The following is a 19340-nucleotide window of genomic DNA, read 5'->3' on the forward strand; positions in this document are numbered from 1 at the left end:
AGCCACTAACAAAAAATCACTCTTTTCCCACGTCTGGATCCCTTTCCAACTCCCATATCAGTTCTCACATCTGTGACTTGGGGGTGAAAGAAACATGTCTTCAAGAGGCTTCCCCTCACCTCTCTGAGGCCTGGTCACCAAACTCCCGGGGTTCCTTTATATCTTCCCCACCCCACCCCACCGCCATTTGAAGGTAGAGGTCCAGCATGGATAGTCTGGGACCAAAAAGCTGTTTTGTTCCTGTCACCACAGTTCAGTTGTTAGGAGCCATCTCCAGTAGGCCACCATTTTATCAGTTTGATTGCTTCAATCACAAAAGCCACAAGGACAAGCGGTGGACCAGGCTGTCCCTCCTGATCTAGCAAAATATAATTTTAATTCTTCAGACCTTTGCAACTCTCTTTGGCTAAATAGAATGCAGGACGATGTTCATTTGGATCCTACGGAAGTTCTGCAGGATTTACCATGATTTTAATTAACTTATCACATGCGTAGTTAGTTAACTTCTCTCTTTCCCTCATAACCATGTAAGTGCCTTGAGGGCAAGGACTGATAACTTGTCCCTTGCTTCCTTGGCAAAGCCTGCTCATTGCTGGGATCTGTAGGCACAGGGAATTCTTCCCCTCCTCTGCCCTCTCCTGGCTCCTTCCTCCTACCTCCTTACACCAGGGTTCTCCTGCCTCAGGGCCTTTGAACTTGCTCTTTCCTTTGCCTGGAAGGCTCTTTCCCCCACACCCACTTGGCATTGCATTTCTCCCTCACATACTGTATTTTGTTGCCTTAGCACTTACCACTATCCAGCATATGTACATTTTACATGTTTTTTTGTTTGTGTGTCGCTCCCACTAGAATGTTAGTTTCAAGGCAGTAAGGACTTTTGTCTGTTGTATTAAGCGCTCTATCATTAGCATCTGGAACAGTACCTGGAACACAGCAGCCTCTTAATAATTTGACATGTGCATGAATGACCACCTTTCTAAGCTAAGACACCCATGAGTTCACTGTGAGTGCAGAATCTTTCAGGAGTCCTTGAAATCACTACCTCTGTCTTCTCTGAGGTCCCAGGCCAGATCCCCAAACACAGCAGGGATCCCTTGGGCATCTCAGACCCTCCCACTGCAAATTAGCACATAAAATATGCTGAACTGGAGTGGCCCCTGGAAATGTGAATGTTGTCCCAAGACTTGGATTCAATAATGATTTCGTCACCTTAAAAGTCTATCACATAATTTTAGTCGTGTATTTCCAAAGTTCATTTTCAGCACGTTTAGTCGGTTTTTGGAATAAAAATTTATTTTCCCATAGAATTATTTATGTTCTGTACCCTATTGAACACCAATTTAGGGTTTTTAGGAATATATTTTGGCACCTGGAAATACATTAAGCTTCCATTTTTGTCTTTGTCAGTAGATTCTTCCAGGAGAGCTTTAAACCTGGTTGCTGCTGTTGGTTCACAGTGCCCAGAGCCCCTTCTGCCTAAGCCATGGACTCTGAAATCAGGCCCTGCTCCCTCCCTCAGTTATCTCATTGACTGGGTTTAAAACAAATTTGGAAGCTAAAAGCAATCAAGTCCAGAAGGCAAAAATGAGAACCTAAAATTCGGCTCTAAAGAAGACAAAAAGCTAGAGAGATGGTGTCTGAGAAATGGGAACGTTTCTCCCCACGGAAGAGTTTGAGTTTCAGGATATCTGACGGGAGGAGACTTCAGTTTCTCATTTGAGAGCTGATGGACTTACAACAGGTTAACACATTGTGCAGTTCTGCTGTGGAATATTGCAGTATCTTAATATTCCTCATTCTTTTCGCAATTAAAGTTGTTAATAAGCATTAAGATAGTAATATTATAGTTTCTCCTTAAGATTTAAAACAATTTTTTAAAAGCATACTTCCCAAGGCATTTTATGCCATTATTTGTAAGTTCCTACAAAGACACAGATAATGAACCCTCAGTATGTATTTTGTGTATCTGAAGTTTGTACAATATGGCATTTTTCAATTCATTAAGTGAAATAAGTAACAATTACATAGACACATTTTACATAGATATTTTAATGATTTTTTTTTTCATTCCTGGAGGTGCTGATGAGGCCCCTTAGAGATTATTCTTGATTTTTAAATCTCTTTTAATTAAAATCATTCTACAAAAATTCTGATAAAGAATGAGGATTTCCTTGTTGTCACTACACCAAACCTTGCTTTAATCAGGTCACTGTGAAGTGAGTTTGCTATCTGCAGGTAAAAGCTTGAAGGTGTTGACACTAAGAGCTAAGCTAGAGATTGAACAATACTTCAAATGAAGTCCTCAGCCTGGGAACAAAACGTTTTAAATGAAGCTGGCAGGAGAAAACAAATACAGGATGTGGAAGAACAATAGCAACAATGGAGTCGTTAACAGTTATTAGAGGATAACTGACTTCTCTGTTAGTAATGAAGATTTACAGCTAAATTAGTTTAAGAAAAGCATCTTAACACCCTGCTTTTCAGCAAACTCTTCACACCCTTAGAGGTAACCAGGGAATTCCAGGTCAGTTTTGATTCCTTGAATTACATTCTTTTGAACATATATTTTCCTCTTCTACTAGTTCCTCAACTTCCTCCTCCTTTTTGTTCATTCTCCCAAGAGAGAAAATTTCTCCATCATGGCGCTATGACCTTCCCCTCTCGCCCTACCCCCAACGCTAACCACATGCTCTAAAGAAGTTTACCAACAACATAAAAATTGCATTTCTGGTTAAATATCAGAAATTTCTACTCATGATTTAGTATGTTGTTGAAAACACAAGCAATCATCATTCATCTTCTAAAATAAGATTAATAAATGAGAAGTTCCCAACCATGTTTTCCAAGAATGACCTGTTTTTAAAACGTTAAATTCACAGTCAGCATGTGAGGGCTCCTGGACTTGCTTTTCCTTTTCTCTTATCTGAGGTTATGGACCTCAGGAGAGCAGGGGAGGGTTACAAGGTCAAAGTCTTTTCCTCCTTGGAACTTGCTGCGTGCTGGGAGAGGGCTGCCTGGAAAATAGATGCTTTAGAGAAGAGGTTGGGGGTCACGATTTTAATTCTGTTAAGGAACAGCTGGTTTGAGTTTCTTTCCACTTCTATCTCCTCCTCCCTTCCTCACAAATCCGTGGAGAGAGAAGAGTTTGTTCAGAAGGAACCGGCAACATAAAAATATACCTTCTATTATTGTAGTGCTTTCCAAGTGTCATCTTCGTTATGAAGTTGAATCTAAGAGCTAGAGAGATGGGCTAGATTTTATAAAATTAACTCTATCTGAAACATGACCATATCTTCAGCCAAAAAGAACCTTTTAAAAAACAGGATGTGTGCCTGGAAATTTCTTTTAATAATATTTTTCAACTAAAACTTTAATGGAAATAAGTACAATAAAGGCCTCTGGGGTATTTGGAGCCTGACTGCAAAGAGAGGAACATGACTGAAATATGAAAGCAGCCAAGTGGGGGTGTTAAGTTTCTGGACTAGAGCCCTTGTCTACCTCCAGGTTAATATGCCTTCTTCATTCATTCAACCAATGTTTTTTGAGTGCCTGCTCTTCCCACAATTCGTCTGGGGATTCGGTGGTTAAGATATATGGGTGCTCCGATATATCTGCAAACAGGTGCAGAAACGTTAACTGAGTCCAATAGAGCTTTAGTCCGTAAGTATGGCTTCCTATTCTAAGTAGTTTACACAGTTTGGGATTTAAAAATAAGATCTGTTCAAAATAACATTATGCCATAATAAACTCATAAATCCAATGAATATGTAATAATAGTAAAACAGCTAAAAATAACACTAAAAATGTAAAAAAATAAAAACGTAAACAGTAAAAAAGCACATGGTTTGATTATTTTTATTTAGGTTTTGAAGTCTCCCATGGTTTTTATCGTGCCCATGTGTACACACACACACACACACACACACACACACACAGAGTGAGAGAAAGAGAGAGAGAATAAAACTCACTTCTCTCAAATAAATGGAAACCAGTAACAGATTTTTTGTCTGAGCTCCTCAGCACACTGGCCTCGGGCTGTGTTGGTGTGTGGCTCAACAGCAATCAGAGGTCATAATTTCATTGGCAGTTAGCATCAGGTTTAATTTTTCTAGCATGTTACATTTACCAAAATGTCTGGTTTCAGTTATGCTTAGGCACTGACTGAATCAGCTCTGAGCAGCATGATGGCTTAAGGTACCTGAGGTTTATGGAACACATATGCTAATTGTTTTCAATCACTTTCCTTTCTAAACACAAAAATGTGTTTTCTGAAGCTGAATAACAGTAGTCCTTAATGACATTGCTTCTTTCTTATAGGAGAGGACCCTAAGTAGGTAAAAATGTCAATTTTACAAGACTGCCACCTACTGATTGACATAGTTGAAAAACACTCCAATTAAGGTGTTTTAAAAAATACGGTTTTTCCAAAACAAAACAAATTAGGAGCTCTTAAAAAATTGACATGTATCATTTTAATCACATTTTAGGAATGTGACCAAGTCCATATAGATGATGTTTCTTCAGATGATAATGGACAGGACCTAAGGTGAGCACCCTTGAATGTGAAGTGACCATCTCCCTTTTATAGTTTAATTACTTACCTAATGAAGATGAACTTTCTGTTTGGTTAACTTTGGGCTTTTCTTGCATCTAAATAGCACATATAACTTTGGAACAGATGGCTTTCCTGCTGCAGCAACCAGTGCTAATTTATGTTTGGCAACTGGTGTACGGGGTGGTGTGGACTGGATGAGAAAGTTGGCCTTCCGCTACAGACGGGTAAAAGAGATCTACAACACCTACAAAAATAATGTTGGAGGCAAGTGATTACCACCAGTATCTCCGCGGGTTAAGATAGTCTAAATACAATTCCAAAAGTATACTTTTGTGTCACACTACTTTGAATATAATAGCTTTTTTTAGGGCAGTTTCATCTCACTGGCCATTATTCTGCTGTGATTTAGTGACAGAAATATCGGACAGGAGCCAGCTGCCCTGGCTATTCTAATCTAGTCCTGTTTCTATTACTTTGTGATATGACCTAGGGCAAGTTTCTTGACCTCTCTGACATTCAGCTGTCCTTTCAAGGAAGGATTAGCATCCTTCGAAGAATTAGCAACCTCTGCCCAAATCACAAGATAGGTTATAAATCTCCTTCTACCGGGTAAATACTTGGATTAGTTTGAATCTTTTGGCTTTGGTTCATAATGGATTTAGCATGAAAATGGAATACAGTGACTTAATAATAAAAAGTTTAGGGGTGAGGTTGGTTTCCTACATGGCTATAGGCAGATGCTGAAATGATGCTGTCCAGGAAGGCTGTGCCTTCCTTTGGATAAAGGCCTTTCTAGGTCAGTCCCTCCCTGGAGGTGGCAAAATGACCACCAGTAGATCCAGCTTTATACTCTACCAGTAGTTTGGCACCTCCATGAGGGGAGGGAATCTATTATTTCCTAATAGATTCAGCAAAAGTTCCAAGACTGACTTCCACTGGCCAAGCGAATGCTGTACGCCTACCCTGGGAGCCAGAAGGTGGAGTCACTTCTGCCCGAACTACAGTTAGAGGAGTGCGGGAGAGTAGGTTCCCCAAAAAGAAGAGATGACTTCTGTAACCAAACCAAATAAATACTTGTCAAATGAATGATACTATGTGAAAGATACTTTGTATACTATAAAGCTTGAGGCTAGTATTCACAGCACTCTTTAAATGTTAATTATTTGTAAAGTCAAAGAAATATGTTGGTAAGGAAGTAGTTCATCATGTGCTTTTAAATCCTCAGGTCTGCTTGGTCCAGCTAAGAGGGAAGCCTGGCTGCAGTTGAGGGCCGAAATTGAAGCCCTGACCGACTCCTGGTTGACACTGGCCCTGAAAGCACTCTCGCTCATTCATTCCCGGTGAGGCTCTCTGCAGGGCCTTTGCCAGGAAATGGGCAATGCTCATGCTTGTTCATTTTGGAGATTTATTTTTCAACAGTCTTTTTGTTCTTTTTGTTCTCACAGGACAAACTGTGTGAATATTTTAGTAACAACTACTCAGCTCATCCCAGCACTGGCGAAAGTCCTGCTATATGGATTAGGAATTGTATTTCCAATAGAAAATATTTACAGTGCAACTAAAATAGGTGAGCTGCTTTTTTTTTTCTTTTTAACAATCAGCTCTTTTCCTTCAGGGTAATGAAAGGCAATAAATGAAACTTTTTTTCCAGAATGCTACATAGGTCAAAAAAAAAATGCAAGAATAATTTAACCAATTTGCAAAACTGGATTTAGACATGAGAGAAACATAAAGCATAATACATGTAGCTGAAGTCATAAAATTTTACTTGACTGGCTAATGTTAAGACAAGGGCATTTTACGTAGAGTAACAGCATCGATTCTGGATTATTATCATATTTGTATCCTTTTAGGCAACATTAACAAAAATATCTGATTTTCTAAGCTAAAACAAACAGCAAGATAAAATTATACAAAGTAGAAATGAAACAACTCTAATAACAGATTTCTTTATTACTAGAAATATTTTTGTTTTTAATTCAATATGTATAATCAATTGAGTTTCCATTTTTGTTGGGGAGATTTAAAAGCTTCTTGCATGAAAGAAATATATTTGGGAGGAAAAGACTTATGAAATTTAGTTAGAATATAAATCAAGGCAGAATCAACATAGGGATAAAAAAAAGACATGGTTCTTGCTCTCAGGGGAAGCAGACAGTTACATAATGACAATCCAATATGATACAAGAGAATGCAAAGGAGCATTTTTTAGTTGTCTACTAGATGCCCTGAACTGTACTAAGCATTTTACATTTAAAGACAATTTTTATAATCTTTCCATTTTTCAAATGAGGAAACTAAAGCTCAGAGACTTAAGTAAATTGTTGTAGTCAATAGCTCACAAACCCAAGGCTCAAGCCTCATGTTTCTCTGATTCCAAGGTCTAGACTCCTTGCTGTATCCTACAGGGTCCTACTGCTGCTAAGTGCTTAAATGTGCACATGGCTGAGGAAGCATTCACTCCCACCCAGGAAGAGGCAGAGGCCAAGTGTCTGTGAAAGCTAAAGGGAAGAAATGACATTTGAGCTGGGTATAGAAGAGCAAGTAAGAGTTCAACAGGTAGATGGGCTAATGAGAACAATGCAAATGGACAGAGAAATTAAAATGTGTTCCCTGCTGAGGGACTTGTGAGTGGCCCTGGGTAGCTAGTGTGCAGTGCTCATTAGAAGCCAAAGCTGAAAAGGTATACTTGAGTCTAGGCATGAATGACCTTGTATATCACCCTAAGAAGATGAATGTTATTTTAGTCCAGGGGAAGGAGTATGAACATTCTAGCAGGTGGCAAGAAGGCTGTCTTTGGCTGCTCAACTCCATATAATAAAAAGGGGCAAAAATGGAATCCCTGTAGGTCTAACTTCCATTTGCCTGCATTTTACACTTCCTGTGCTTCTCCTTCAAAGCATTTACTAAATGATTACTAAAACACTACTTTTATAATTATTTGTTCATAGTATGACTTCCCCATCATACTGTGATAATCTTGAGGACTGGGTTTGTCTCTCTTGCTCATCATAGTAGCTGTAACACCCAGCACACAGTAGGTACTCAATAAATGTAGAGATTAATTTGTTGAGTAAGTGGCTACATGAATGGCCATTTATTTTGAAGAAGGCTGACACAAGATTTCTTGTAGGCACCTGGGTCAACAGTGGCACAATTAACTGATGGGGAAATCAGGTTTGATTTTTATCAGTGTTGAGTTGGAAGAGACCCGATGGGGTCTTCAGTCAATGGCAGGAAGACTCACTCAGCAGGGTGCTGATGGAATTCATCCAGGCTAACCTTTCAAGTTAGAAATACATATCTGGAGTTTGAGAACGACTGATGCTTCCCAAGAAGGACCAAGAACAAATTGTTGGAAAATACCTATCAAAAAGCAAGAAATATATCAAATATAATAAAATTCCTAGTAGCCTATTATAACCAGAACTTTTATGTGCTTTCATGTTCCATAAAAATAGCAAACAGTTTAAGTCACATGTTAATTCTATTTCCATCTATATCAATTAAGAGGAATTATATTGTGTTGTAAACAGGGATTGTGGAAAAGGTTTACCAGCACATGAAAGTTGGAACAAATGCCAAAGCAGCCCATAGTACTGAAGCGGGTAGCCTAGCTTCTCAGAAAGTAGGAATAGTGTATTACATATAGCATGTGCATTGAAGTTTAATCCCAGATAATTTGAAAATGATAATATAATAAGAAATTACAATCCAGTAAGCATTTTTTAATGGGCATTTTGTTTAAAATATTAAGCTTTAATTTTTTTTCAATACAGAATAAAAAATATGTGGTGATAGAAGTAGGATTTCACCATCAAATAAGATATATGTGGGGATGAATGCAGAAAACCCAGCAATTTTTTTTCTTTTGACATGGAGTCTTATTCTGTCACCTGGGCTGGAGTGCAGTGGCACGATCTCAGCCTGTTTTGCAACCTCTGCCTCCTGGGTTCAAGTGATTCTCCTGCCTCAGCCTCCCCGAGTAGCTGGGATTACAGGCACACACCACCACGTCCAGCTAATTTTTGTATTTTTAGTAGAGACGGGGTTTCTCCGTGTTAGCCAGGCTGGTCTGAAACTCCTGACCTCAGGTGATCTGCCTTGGCCTTCCAAAGTGCTGGGATTACAGGTGTGAGCTACTGTGCCTGGCCCCAGTAATTTTTATTGTAGGCAAAATGCTAAAGTCATAGGAGGAGATGACTGGTATCTCAGTTGGCAGAGCTATGATGACCTTTCAGACAAAATTGACTCATCAAAATGAATACTTCATATAAAACTAATAGTTAACTTCTAAAATCTAAGCTTCATTTTCTTAACCTCTATTGTGAAAAATTTCTACATGACCCCAAATTGACAATGAACCCAATAGGAGATAGCATATAGGCAAGGATTTTTTTGTCTACCACAACTTCAGCTTTAAATTACATTGAATTTACCTTCCTTTTTCCAAAAGAGAAGCTTTGCAAAAACACATAAGCATTTCCCTGTAAGGAGGGAAAAAAGTTTCATGACATCGAAGTTTTTGGTCGTATATTTTTGCAGTGAAAACTGTGCTTTGTATTTGTTTCTTAAAGTGATTTAATATTTCACAGTTTAGTGGACAACTAAAGAGGCATTTAAATTGCATCCTTTGAATAAGGCTAGCTCTATTTCATTGTGTCAGATGCAAACTAGAGATTTTAGTGCAAAATACAAATATAAAGCAGACATTTGTTTAAGCAAACAAGCAATTTGTTCATGTGTATATCTGATCCTTATTTGAAAGAGGTGCAGGCTTTGCTCAGCCATTCACATATGAAAACTATAAACTGTCCCATTGTCCATTAAAATGACCCTATTGGCAGTCCAAGACTTGGAACACCAGTTTCTTCTCTGAGGAGAAACAATGCTTGCATTAACTGCAGGGATGTGCTGACAGTGTAGCCGCCACAGGAGCCCAAACTAAGTCATGACATGGGAAAGATAATAGACAGATAAGGGTATTCTATTACCTTTATTCCCGTTTTCCTCCAGGAAAGTGCTTCATTGAACATTAGATGCCTGAGTAAGGCAGGTACCATCTTGCTGTACTACCCCAAATTATCTGACATTTATTTCAGAAGGAGTTTTACAAGACTACATCAGGCTTTCAGGGTCTTTAATTCAACCTGCAAATGAAGGAATATGCTAATTCCAATGTTTGTGTTTTCCTGCTAGAACAAAAACAAGTCCAGTTACTTTTTATCATTCTCACTAGTCTTTGGATCAGATATTTTCCGAGTTTGATATAGAAAATAGTTTTTTTTAATCAAGTTAAAATATGTTGCCAGAATTGCCGATGCTGGAGTTCAGCTTATATATGGGGGAAAAAGAAGTCCCACTGCAAAGCAGTACTTTCCCCCACCACCCCAATTGCAATGCTGTGATTGACTAGATCCCATTTTTTAATAAAGGAGTCCTTGGGAAGGGAGTATTTAACTATCAGTTTTCAAAGGACAGGACGCCACACTGTTAATTAATTTACTTTGTAATTCATTGTGCTGTGGCACATGCAACCAAGGTGGCATAAAAAGCACTCCTCCTAGAGGCACAAGTGGGACAGTCGAATCAGAGCATGAAGAAAGCATTTTATACAGAAACTTCAAGCACTATCACATTAGGTTACCCAAACTTCACATTTTCTGTGACTTATTTTTGTTCACTAGGAAAAGAAAGCTGTTTCGAGAGGATAATTCAAAGGTTTGGAAGAAAAGTGGTGTATGTTGTTATAGGAGATGGTGTAGAAGAAGAACAAGGAGCAAAAAAGGTGAGCATTCCTAGATGGGGCATCTTGTCTCATCTGTTTTTTCAGTCCTCAGGATTCTCATAACTGGATTATTTAAACAGGTTCCATTTCTGTGAAACATACGATGGATATGTGCAGTACTCTAAGCACTGAACAGGGTAAAGTAGAATTCAATAAATATGGAGTGATCTTTCTGAATAGTAGTGTGCACAAACTCAAGAGCCACAAGTGGTGTTCACAGAAGGTAGACTTTGGGAGCAGAACTGAAGTGTTGTTAATGGTGTAGCTGTCATCCAGAGCAGAGATAACACACGTGCCAGCAGGACCTTCTCTGTACCCATGGCAGACATGCCAGGTGGTTCAAACCTTGTTACCTGAGCCTGGACGCAGCCTAAGAACCTTGCAAACATCCTTCAGAAAGCCTCTACCAGTTGGTCAAAGCTGGGTTGGAAAATAAAACTATCTGCTGCCCCAGAGGACTCGATGTCTTCTTTATATCATGAGGTCCTACCTGTCTCTCCGGGCAGGGGGAAGGGAGTGGACCCAAGTACAAATCTCTTGACTCCCACTTTGCCCATTGCACTTCATTACATTCTTCTGAATCTCTGCAGGTGAAATTCTACCATTTCTCTGAGCAAAAGATTTCTTGTTGTGCCTCTCATTACATTTTTAAAAGCCAAGGGCCACCTTCCTTAGCCTGACACTGAGGATCTCCACAGTCTGGTTACAGCCTGCCTTTCTGATCTGTCTCCCTCCCGTACCTTACACTGTAGTCATGTCAGTCCATTCAGCTTTCCTCGACCATGCCCCACAGCTTTTCCTTCCTGTTGTCTCTCCTTGGAATCTTTTCCCTAATGCCCTTCTGTCATTGTCTTATTCATTTGCAAAATTCAATTCATGTACTACCTTTTCTATTCTGTTTTTAAGAGATCAATTATAGTCATGCTCCCTTATATTTTAACTGAAGGAGCAACAGTGGTAGATAGCTTGGATTCTTTCGCCAGACAGCATGAGTTTGAATTATGACCCTGCCATTTACCCTTCCTGTGACTTGTTGAACAAGTTCTTATCCCTTTTCTTGCCTATAAATGGGATAGTAATAGCACTTAGCTCATTGGGCTATTTTGAGGATTAGATTTAGTTAAGATACATAACTCCATTAATATAGATATGTATAAAGTATACAACAAATGGTAGCTATTGTTATTCTTTTATGTGTCTGTTTCAGCAAAAAAAAATGTGAGCTTTGCAGATTCAGGGATCTTATTTTGCTTGGTTTGTTGAGACAGTCTTCGAATTTTTTTGTAACTCCCTAAATCTTGTCATGGTTGTACTCTGTAAATGTTTCTTGAATTGAAGAACAATTAAATATTTTATGGGATTAACCAACAGCATAATTTTCCATTCCCTTCCTTACACACTCACTCATAGGAATCCATGTATATTTCCATAAATGATATAGTATTTCAGCCTTTCTGGAATATTTCAGCATATACCAGAAATAGCATATAAGGTCACCAGAGTACAGATGCAGCACTGAGCCTAAGTATGATACATGGCCAGCCTTCCTACAGGCTCTGAAGATGGCCTAATTTACCTTCAGTGCCTCTGAGTTCCACCAAATGCATAATCACTGACCCTAATTTTATAACTAGATAATTTCATAAATACCCATAGATAAAGAATGTATCTCAGTCACAAACTTGTGTGAATCTGGTTGGTGCTGGTGGAAATCCACACATGACTTCAGGTCTTCTCATGCTCAGTGTGAAGCAGCATTTGCCATTTAAGCCATAGTTCTAATCTTCCCACTTCACCGATGACCAACACTAGCATCATTGGGTGCCTCTGTTACCCCTCTGGGCTGTCTTTATAAAATAAAACCTTTCCCAGACTAAGTCAGAATCCCCAAAACACAATCCTGGAGAGTTAAAGAGAATGTTTTCCAAGATCCAGATTCAAATCTTTCTAGGAAAGCCTCTGGAATTCCCAAGCCATTCCTATTCAGGACCCTCCTAGTGGCCAGCAGGGCAGGGATGGAACAGGTTTGCACCTCTGACCAGTATGGCCCTAGGCCAAGTTGTGAATCCATCTCTAGGCTTGGTCCTTCTCCCTCTGGTATCCACCAGAAAGTTTAATATCAAAAATTGCCAAAATGTGGCCTTCTTGCTTGTGGTAGGCAGAGAGGGATGCCTATGAAATTGATTACTTAAAATGCAAGGAACACAAGTGAAATCCTTTGGATCTTATCAAGGTTTCTGTGGGTGAGTCCCTTCCTAAACCTTTCTGATACTTACAATTCTTAGAAGTTTGACGTCAGTGAACACAACATGGCAAAAACAAAGGAATTCTTGGTTTGGTGTTAGAATTGAAAGTATTAATAGGACTAGAGTATTTGCTGTCTTTGAAGAGCAGTTAAGATTATTTTTCTTTTTTTTTTTTATTATACTTTAAGTTCTTGGGTACATGTGCACAATGTACAGGTTTGATACACAGGTATATATGTGCCATGTTTGGTTTGCTGCACCCATTAACTCATTACATTAGGCCAATGCTGACACTTCCTGGTAGATTCTAATCCTGGCAGCTTTAACAAACGGGTGCTCAATACATTTTGTTGGTAGAGCGGACATGAAAATTTTATGTATTTCTGATGTAACGAAACATTTAAAAAAGATTTCAGTTAATTTTTATACTGGAAATAGGCTGAGGTTCGTTTTTGGTTGCTTTTGTTTTTTTTGTTTTTTTTTTTTTTTTTGAGAGTCACCCTCTGTCACCCAGGCTGGAATGCAGTGGCGCGATCTCGGCTCACTGCAACCTCCACCTCCTAGGTTCAAGTGATTCTCCTGCCTCAGTCTCCTGAGTAGCTGGGATTACAGGCATGTGCCATGATTCCTGGCTAATTTTTGTATTTTTAGTAGAGACAGGGTTTCACCAGTTGGACAGGCTGGTCTCAAACTCCCGACCTTAAATGATCCCTGCCTCTTCCTCCCAAAGTGCTAGCATTACAGGCATGAGCCACTGTGCCTGGTCAGTTTTAATTAATTTTTAATTTTACTGGAAACAGACTGAGGTTTATAATTTAATTTTTAAATCTATAGACAGTTCCTAAATGTTTGCCTCACTGACTCATAGTCTTTAGAGGGTTTCCAATTACTTCCATGTATATTATAAAGTTTTAATACTAATTTAATACACATTGAATGTTGGTGATGGCAATAGGAACAACCCAATAAAACACTTAAAATTCAAATGCTGGTACAATTCATTTACAATACCAAAGAATATATTATAAGGTGTACAGAAGTATTCTATTACAATTATTTGGAAAATCCTTCTCTTTTTTTTTTTTTTTACCTTCTTTCCTAGATCACTCTGATAATAAACTCTGATATTTGTGTTTTCTCAACAACCAATCAACAATTACAGAATAAAATTAAACATAGAATGGCTTTAAAAAAGACTGTTTCTACTGTTTATCTTTGGACATGTCTTTTTTTTTAATATAGGGAACACACAAAAAAGAAATTAGGCAGCCACCTGCAGAAAACATACTCTGAATGTTTTGACCAAATGAGTCCTCCTAGCTTTCCATTTTTATTTCATGGATGACTGTATGTGATAAGAGCCCAAAAATATCTGCTGTAACCCATTCTTTGTACCTTGAGAACTGCCTTGTGAATGTGTAAAATGGACTAATTTTTCACAATATCTACATTTCTGATAATCTTGTAAAAGATTCAGACATCATCAATTTACAACTTAGAGTGAGAAGTTGAACATTACTTTCTTATTTTCTAACTTTATTGAAGGAGACAGGTTAACTAGTATATAAATAGTCATCCTTGTATATGAGTTAAGAGACAAGGATCTAATCATTCACAAAAGATGATGAGTATCTTTAAAGTGGAGTGCTACACAGAAGGAGAGAATACTTAATATTTAACCTATAGGAAATGATTTAAGAGGAGAAGCTCTCTACAGTTCAACAATATCTCATTTTTAAAACTACATACAAAAACTCAAGCTAAAGAAACTAAGAGATGGCTTTCTATGCTGTAGGATTAATAATAGTAGTAAGTAACAAAAATTGCTACCAGGCCAGGCTCACACCTGTAATCCCAGCACTTTGCGAGGCCAGGGTGAGTGGATCACTTCAGCTCAGGAGTTTGAGACCAGCTGGGGCAACGTGGCAAAACCCTGTCTTTATAAAAGATATAAAAATTACCCGAGCGTGGTGGTGGGTGCCTATAGTCCCAGCTACTCAGGAGGCTGAGGTGGGAGAATCACTCGAGCCCGGGAGGTCAAGATTACAGTTAACCGAACTCATACCACTGCACTCCAGCTGGGATGACAGAATGAGATCCCGTCCCAAAGAAAAAAAATGCTACCCATTATAAAGCCTTTATTATATCCCAGTCCCTCTTTTAGGCCTTTTTTTCTCATTAAATTTTTCTCATTTTTCTCATTAAATCCTCATAATCCTATGAAGGAATCCTTAGACCTATTTTACAGATGAGAAAACTGAGGCACTGTAAGAGTGAATAATTCAGCCAAAATCACACAGCTAGAAAGTAGCTAAATTAGGATTTGAACTCAGTTATTTCCTCTGACTGTGAGATTTCACGAAAAGTTTCTGCAGTCTGAGAGTGGTGGCTCACACTTGTAATCCCAGCACTTTGGGAGGCTGAGACAGGTGGCTCGCTTGAGCCCAGGAGTTCGAGACCAGCCTGGGCAACATGGTGAAACCCGTCTCTACAGAAAGCACAAAAATTAGCCCAGCATAGTGGTGCTGCCTGTAGCCCCAGCTACCCGAGAGGCTGAGGTGTGAGGATCACCTGAGCCTCGGATGTCAAAGCTACAGTGAGCTGTGATGGCACCACTGCACTCCAGCCTGGGCGACAGATTGATACCCTGTTTAAAAACAAAAGTTTCTTCAGACTATAAAATACTACATTTATATACCGTAAATATGACTTGACTTACAAAAAAAGAATTTACATGGGTTTTCAAAAAAGTTATTAGAGTAAAATGCAATTCTTCTTTCTTTTTGGGAGTTCGATATAACTATATAAGTGTCTTCTTTCCCCTAATTTTACATTCATGATTGAAATTTTTAAAACATGTAATTCTGATATGTGCTTTAGCTCCTAAGCAATTTAGTTTATTAAATAAAGTTAATAGCAAACCAATGAAGTTCTGCACATTTGAGCACTAAAATGTTTTGCCAAATCAAAACATTTCACATTGCTTCAAAATTGATTTTAACTATTTAGCTTGTCTGTCTTAGTTTCCTGTGTCCTTCAAAATCTAATACAACATGCTCTTCTTTTCCCTGTAGAGATCTGTCATCTCCTTGAATAATGTTCTTTTGCTAGAGATTGTTACTTTGTTTAAAGCACAGAAACAAAACCCAGTAAGTAAATCTGCCAGTTGCCTATTTCGTTAATGGTCAGTTGAAATCTATTCTGTCATCCTTATTCTCTTTGCCAATGTAGTCCAAGGGCTTTCATCAGTAATTTAATCTAACTCTATAATTTGTATCATAAAAAGTACCTCCTTCAAAGAGAAGAAGTTAGAAATACCTTTGTTTCGTAAAAGAACAACCTCATTTTAAAAGGATCTCTTGCAAGAATTTGTGTGAGTGCCTCTTTGTTCTTAGAAAGATTGTGGGAAGTCTCTACCTACAGAAGTCTTCCTTTGACGTATGCCTTTCGTTGTCAAAATCTACCAGCTGTTCTTTTTTACTATAAATTATTTGTTTCCCTAATGCAACATGGCTTGAGAGAAAATGATTAGACCTAGGTATGATTGTTTTAAAACAATGTAGGAAATAGTCTCCTGTACATTGACATCTAGTTTTCACTTCTAGATTAGTAAAAGTGGCCTTGGTAATAAATAACTATTTTCAGAGAACTATTTAAAACAAATATCTTGTTAATGGTGAAGGGAGAAAAAAAATGGCAAGCATCCATTATTCTGCACAGTGACAAAGGCTTCATTAAATATGTTCATTTTATATGTGCATTCTAAAACTTGCTGAAATCCAAGATGAAGCTGAGAACCTGATTAATAGAACCCAATTTCAAGCTTATTTAGGAGAAAAATACAAGCCACTTTTATAAAATAACATTTGTAAAGCAATTTTTTGTTTTTAGTTTAAGTGGGTCATCAAGGTTATAAACACCAAGTACAGTGAATGTTATTTTTGTAAAGTCATAAATTCATTTATAGTTAATCACTTACTATATGCCAGGCTTTGAATTGGATTTCTTCTTCATCCTTGAAGAGCATACTTATGTCTAGAGGGGAAGCAGATACCTAAATAAAAGAGCAATAGTTGCACAATAAGTTTCATAATAAGTTCTCCCTTGATATCTTTATTTACAATTTGAAAAGTATTTGTACCTCCATCTACAAAACTTTCTAAATATGATATGTGCATATGAAAGCATAAATAAGTATTTTTTTACAGAAATAAGAAGTATATACTTTTTTTCATACCTGCTTTTTCACTTAATCCATCCTGGCAGTTATTCTATATCAGTACATGAAGCTTTGCATCTCTAATGCTTTTAAGTGACTGCATCGGTATTCCATTATGTGGATGTGCTATTTAACCAGTCCCCTGGGGTGAGCATTTAGGTGGTTTCCAGTATTTACTATTGCAAACAGTTCTACAGTTCATGCATGTGCAAGTGCATCTGTAGGATAAATTCCTAAAACTGTAATACTTAAGTCAGAGGGTATATGCTTTAAAAACTTTGAAACATTGTAATTAACACATTTTTAATAATTCAGGAAAATTCTGTTTACATATGTGTATCCACATACCCAGCTTTTTATATGGTTGATGTTATATGTAGTCTAAAGGTATAAATGCTAAATATCAGATGAGGAAGGATGGAGGAAGGAGATTTTTGAAGTTGCTGCAGTAGGCAAGAAGAACAGGAAGGATGTGTCATTGTTTTCCCATCAGGCACAATTTTGGTTCTGGAGACACAAAAGCATGTGCTAATTTTAGGCCTTGATACCTACTTCTCTCAATATATGCCTAATCTTGATAAACGAATCATATGCATATTGCAGTTCCAGCTGTCATTTCTGTTAAGATTTGTGGGTAGCTCTGTTTTTAGTCCCAGGGCTTCAGCAACCTAGGTGAGAGAATATCTCTGTGTAAGTATCCCATGTTCTGTCCCATCTGAATGTCTGAATACAAGCAAATGAATTCAGCTATCCCAAACCAGTTGGCACACTCAGACATGATTTGAGGTTCTTTAATTCCCACCCACCACCGAGTCACATGAACTCTCTCTTCACAATATGTCTTGCATCTATTACACCCATTCCATTTCCACTGTAATTCTACCTAGTTTCTCTGCTACCAGCCAGAAACATCTTTAGTCCATCCTTCCCCAAATTGCCCTAAATTGCTTAAAATACCCCCACCTTTTTGTGTCTCTTGGCACTGAGGAAGTGTTAGCCTCTCGCCCCTTCCATTTATAAGATAAAAGTCTAAACTCCTTAGTTAGATATTCCAAGTGCTGCTACCTTGACAAACCTCCTTAACATCTCTATGATTTTACACACCAGTCCAGCCCCATTCTCCATAGGCCAGTTACTCCTCCTAACTGGGAACCCTATCCACTTCCCCTCCACCTCTCCAGCTTTGCCCATTCTTCAAATTCAGCTCAAGCTCAGCTTATCTTTACCTTAGCCCAGGTCACAACTGAGCTCTCTTCTCTCTGAATTTATCTTTTTAATTCTTAATCCCTCATTGCCTTATATTGTAATAACATTGTTTCATCAGATGTATCTTGCCTGCTGGTCAGCTCTTGGCATTGGGGATATATGTCTTGTGTGTATGACCTATCTACTGTAGCTACGTTGCTATGCATGTAACAGACTTTGTTTTGATAATAAAGTCACAGACTTTCTTTGACCTAGAAGCAACCCTGAGTCATTTTCCCTAAACCCTCCTGTTATAAAGAAACTAGGGGTTCAGGCAGACTGTGCCATAATTGATGGTCACAGAGATAATGTCGAAGTTGAGAATATAACCGGGGTCTCCTCATTCTAGCATGTGTTTTTCTTTTCCTCTTTTGCCACCATTTCTCTCTGATTTCACAGAAGAAATGTTTTTTCTAGTGGCTAAACATTGATGCAAAAGAAAAAAAAGTTTACTTTGTATCCAGTTGTCCTGAGAAGCTTGTTATAAATGCATAAAATCTTCACATTGGTACGTACTTAGGGAAAATATTACCATTGTGCAATATTAGTTCTGATTGTTAACAGGAGTTTGACACCTCCTCTCCTCTAGACTCAGTCTTCTTATAGTCATTCACTTAATATAAAATGTGCATGTCTTAAGGAAGTCCACTATTTTTTTGAGAATGAAACTGCTAACTACAGCCGACGTCACTACCCTCCATGCCATGTAAGAGTGCAGAGGATAGAGTTGCTATCCTTGTGGGTGGAGTGTCCCCAGAGTCTACCAGTTTTCTTTCATGTACGCCTAAGATTTGCAAAGTTTTCATTGTAGAACCTTTGGCACTTCTGCCCAAATGAATGACCCATCCCCACTGCGTTGTGATGAGTTGTCTGTAAGGAAGTTTCATCCTTTGACCTCATTTCAGGGTGCTGCTTGACCAGGTGGTTCTTACTAATACTCTCTACAGGAAGACTAAAGCTGTTCGTATTTTAGTGCCAGTAAACAAGCCAACTTAGGGTTGTTTGTGGATTATCTCACCTTTCCAGATAGTGTTGAGTATGTTTTAAAAGAAAAACATAAGCGTTCTCTAGCTGGCGTCAACCCACACACATGTACAGATGAGACACACAGCCATTGAACCAGTCCTTTGTTTACTATGAAATTAAATGCCCACTTTATACTTTATGTACCAAAGAATTAGCTGGATTTTTTTTCAGTTCCCTTTTCGATTTCTCCGAGAGTCATGGCATTCTTCAGTGCAGGATTCTGATTGCACCGATAGTTTTTAGATTTGCATTGTTAATGGT

The 19340-nt window shown here is 38.3% G+C and overlaps 1 protein-coding gene across 1 annotated transcript in view; it reads left to right on the forward strand.

Annotated features, from left to right (window-relative positions):
- Nucleotides 1–19340, forward strand: part of EYA1 (EYA transcriptional coactivator and phosphatase 1) — a 159072-nt gene that overhangs the window by 135059 nt on the left and 4673 nt on the right. The window contains exons 12-16 of the mRNA XM_010360872.2: nt 4488–4546; nt 4659–4819; nt 5781–5895; nt 6001–6122; nt 10243–10343. Coding sequence (XP_010359174.1) covers nt 4488–4546; nt 4659–4819; nt 5781–5895; nt 6001–6122; nt 10243–10343 — 558 coding nt within the window. The remainder of the gene's footprint in view (nt 1–4487; nt 4547–4658; nt 4820–5780; nt 5896–6000; nt 6123–10242; nt 10344–19340) is intronic.

Source organism: Rhinopithecus roxellana, chromosome 9 (genome assembly GCF_007565055.1).
Source record: "Rhinopithecus roxellana isolate Shanxi Qingling chromosome 9, ASM756505v1, whole genome shotgun sequence".
Lineage (NCBI taxonomy): Eukaryota > Metazoa > Chordata > Mammalia > Primates > Cercopithecidae > Rhinopithecus > Rhinopithecus roxellana.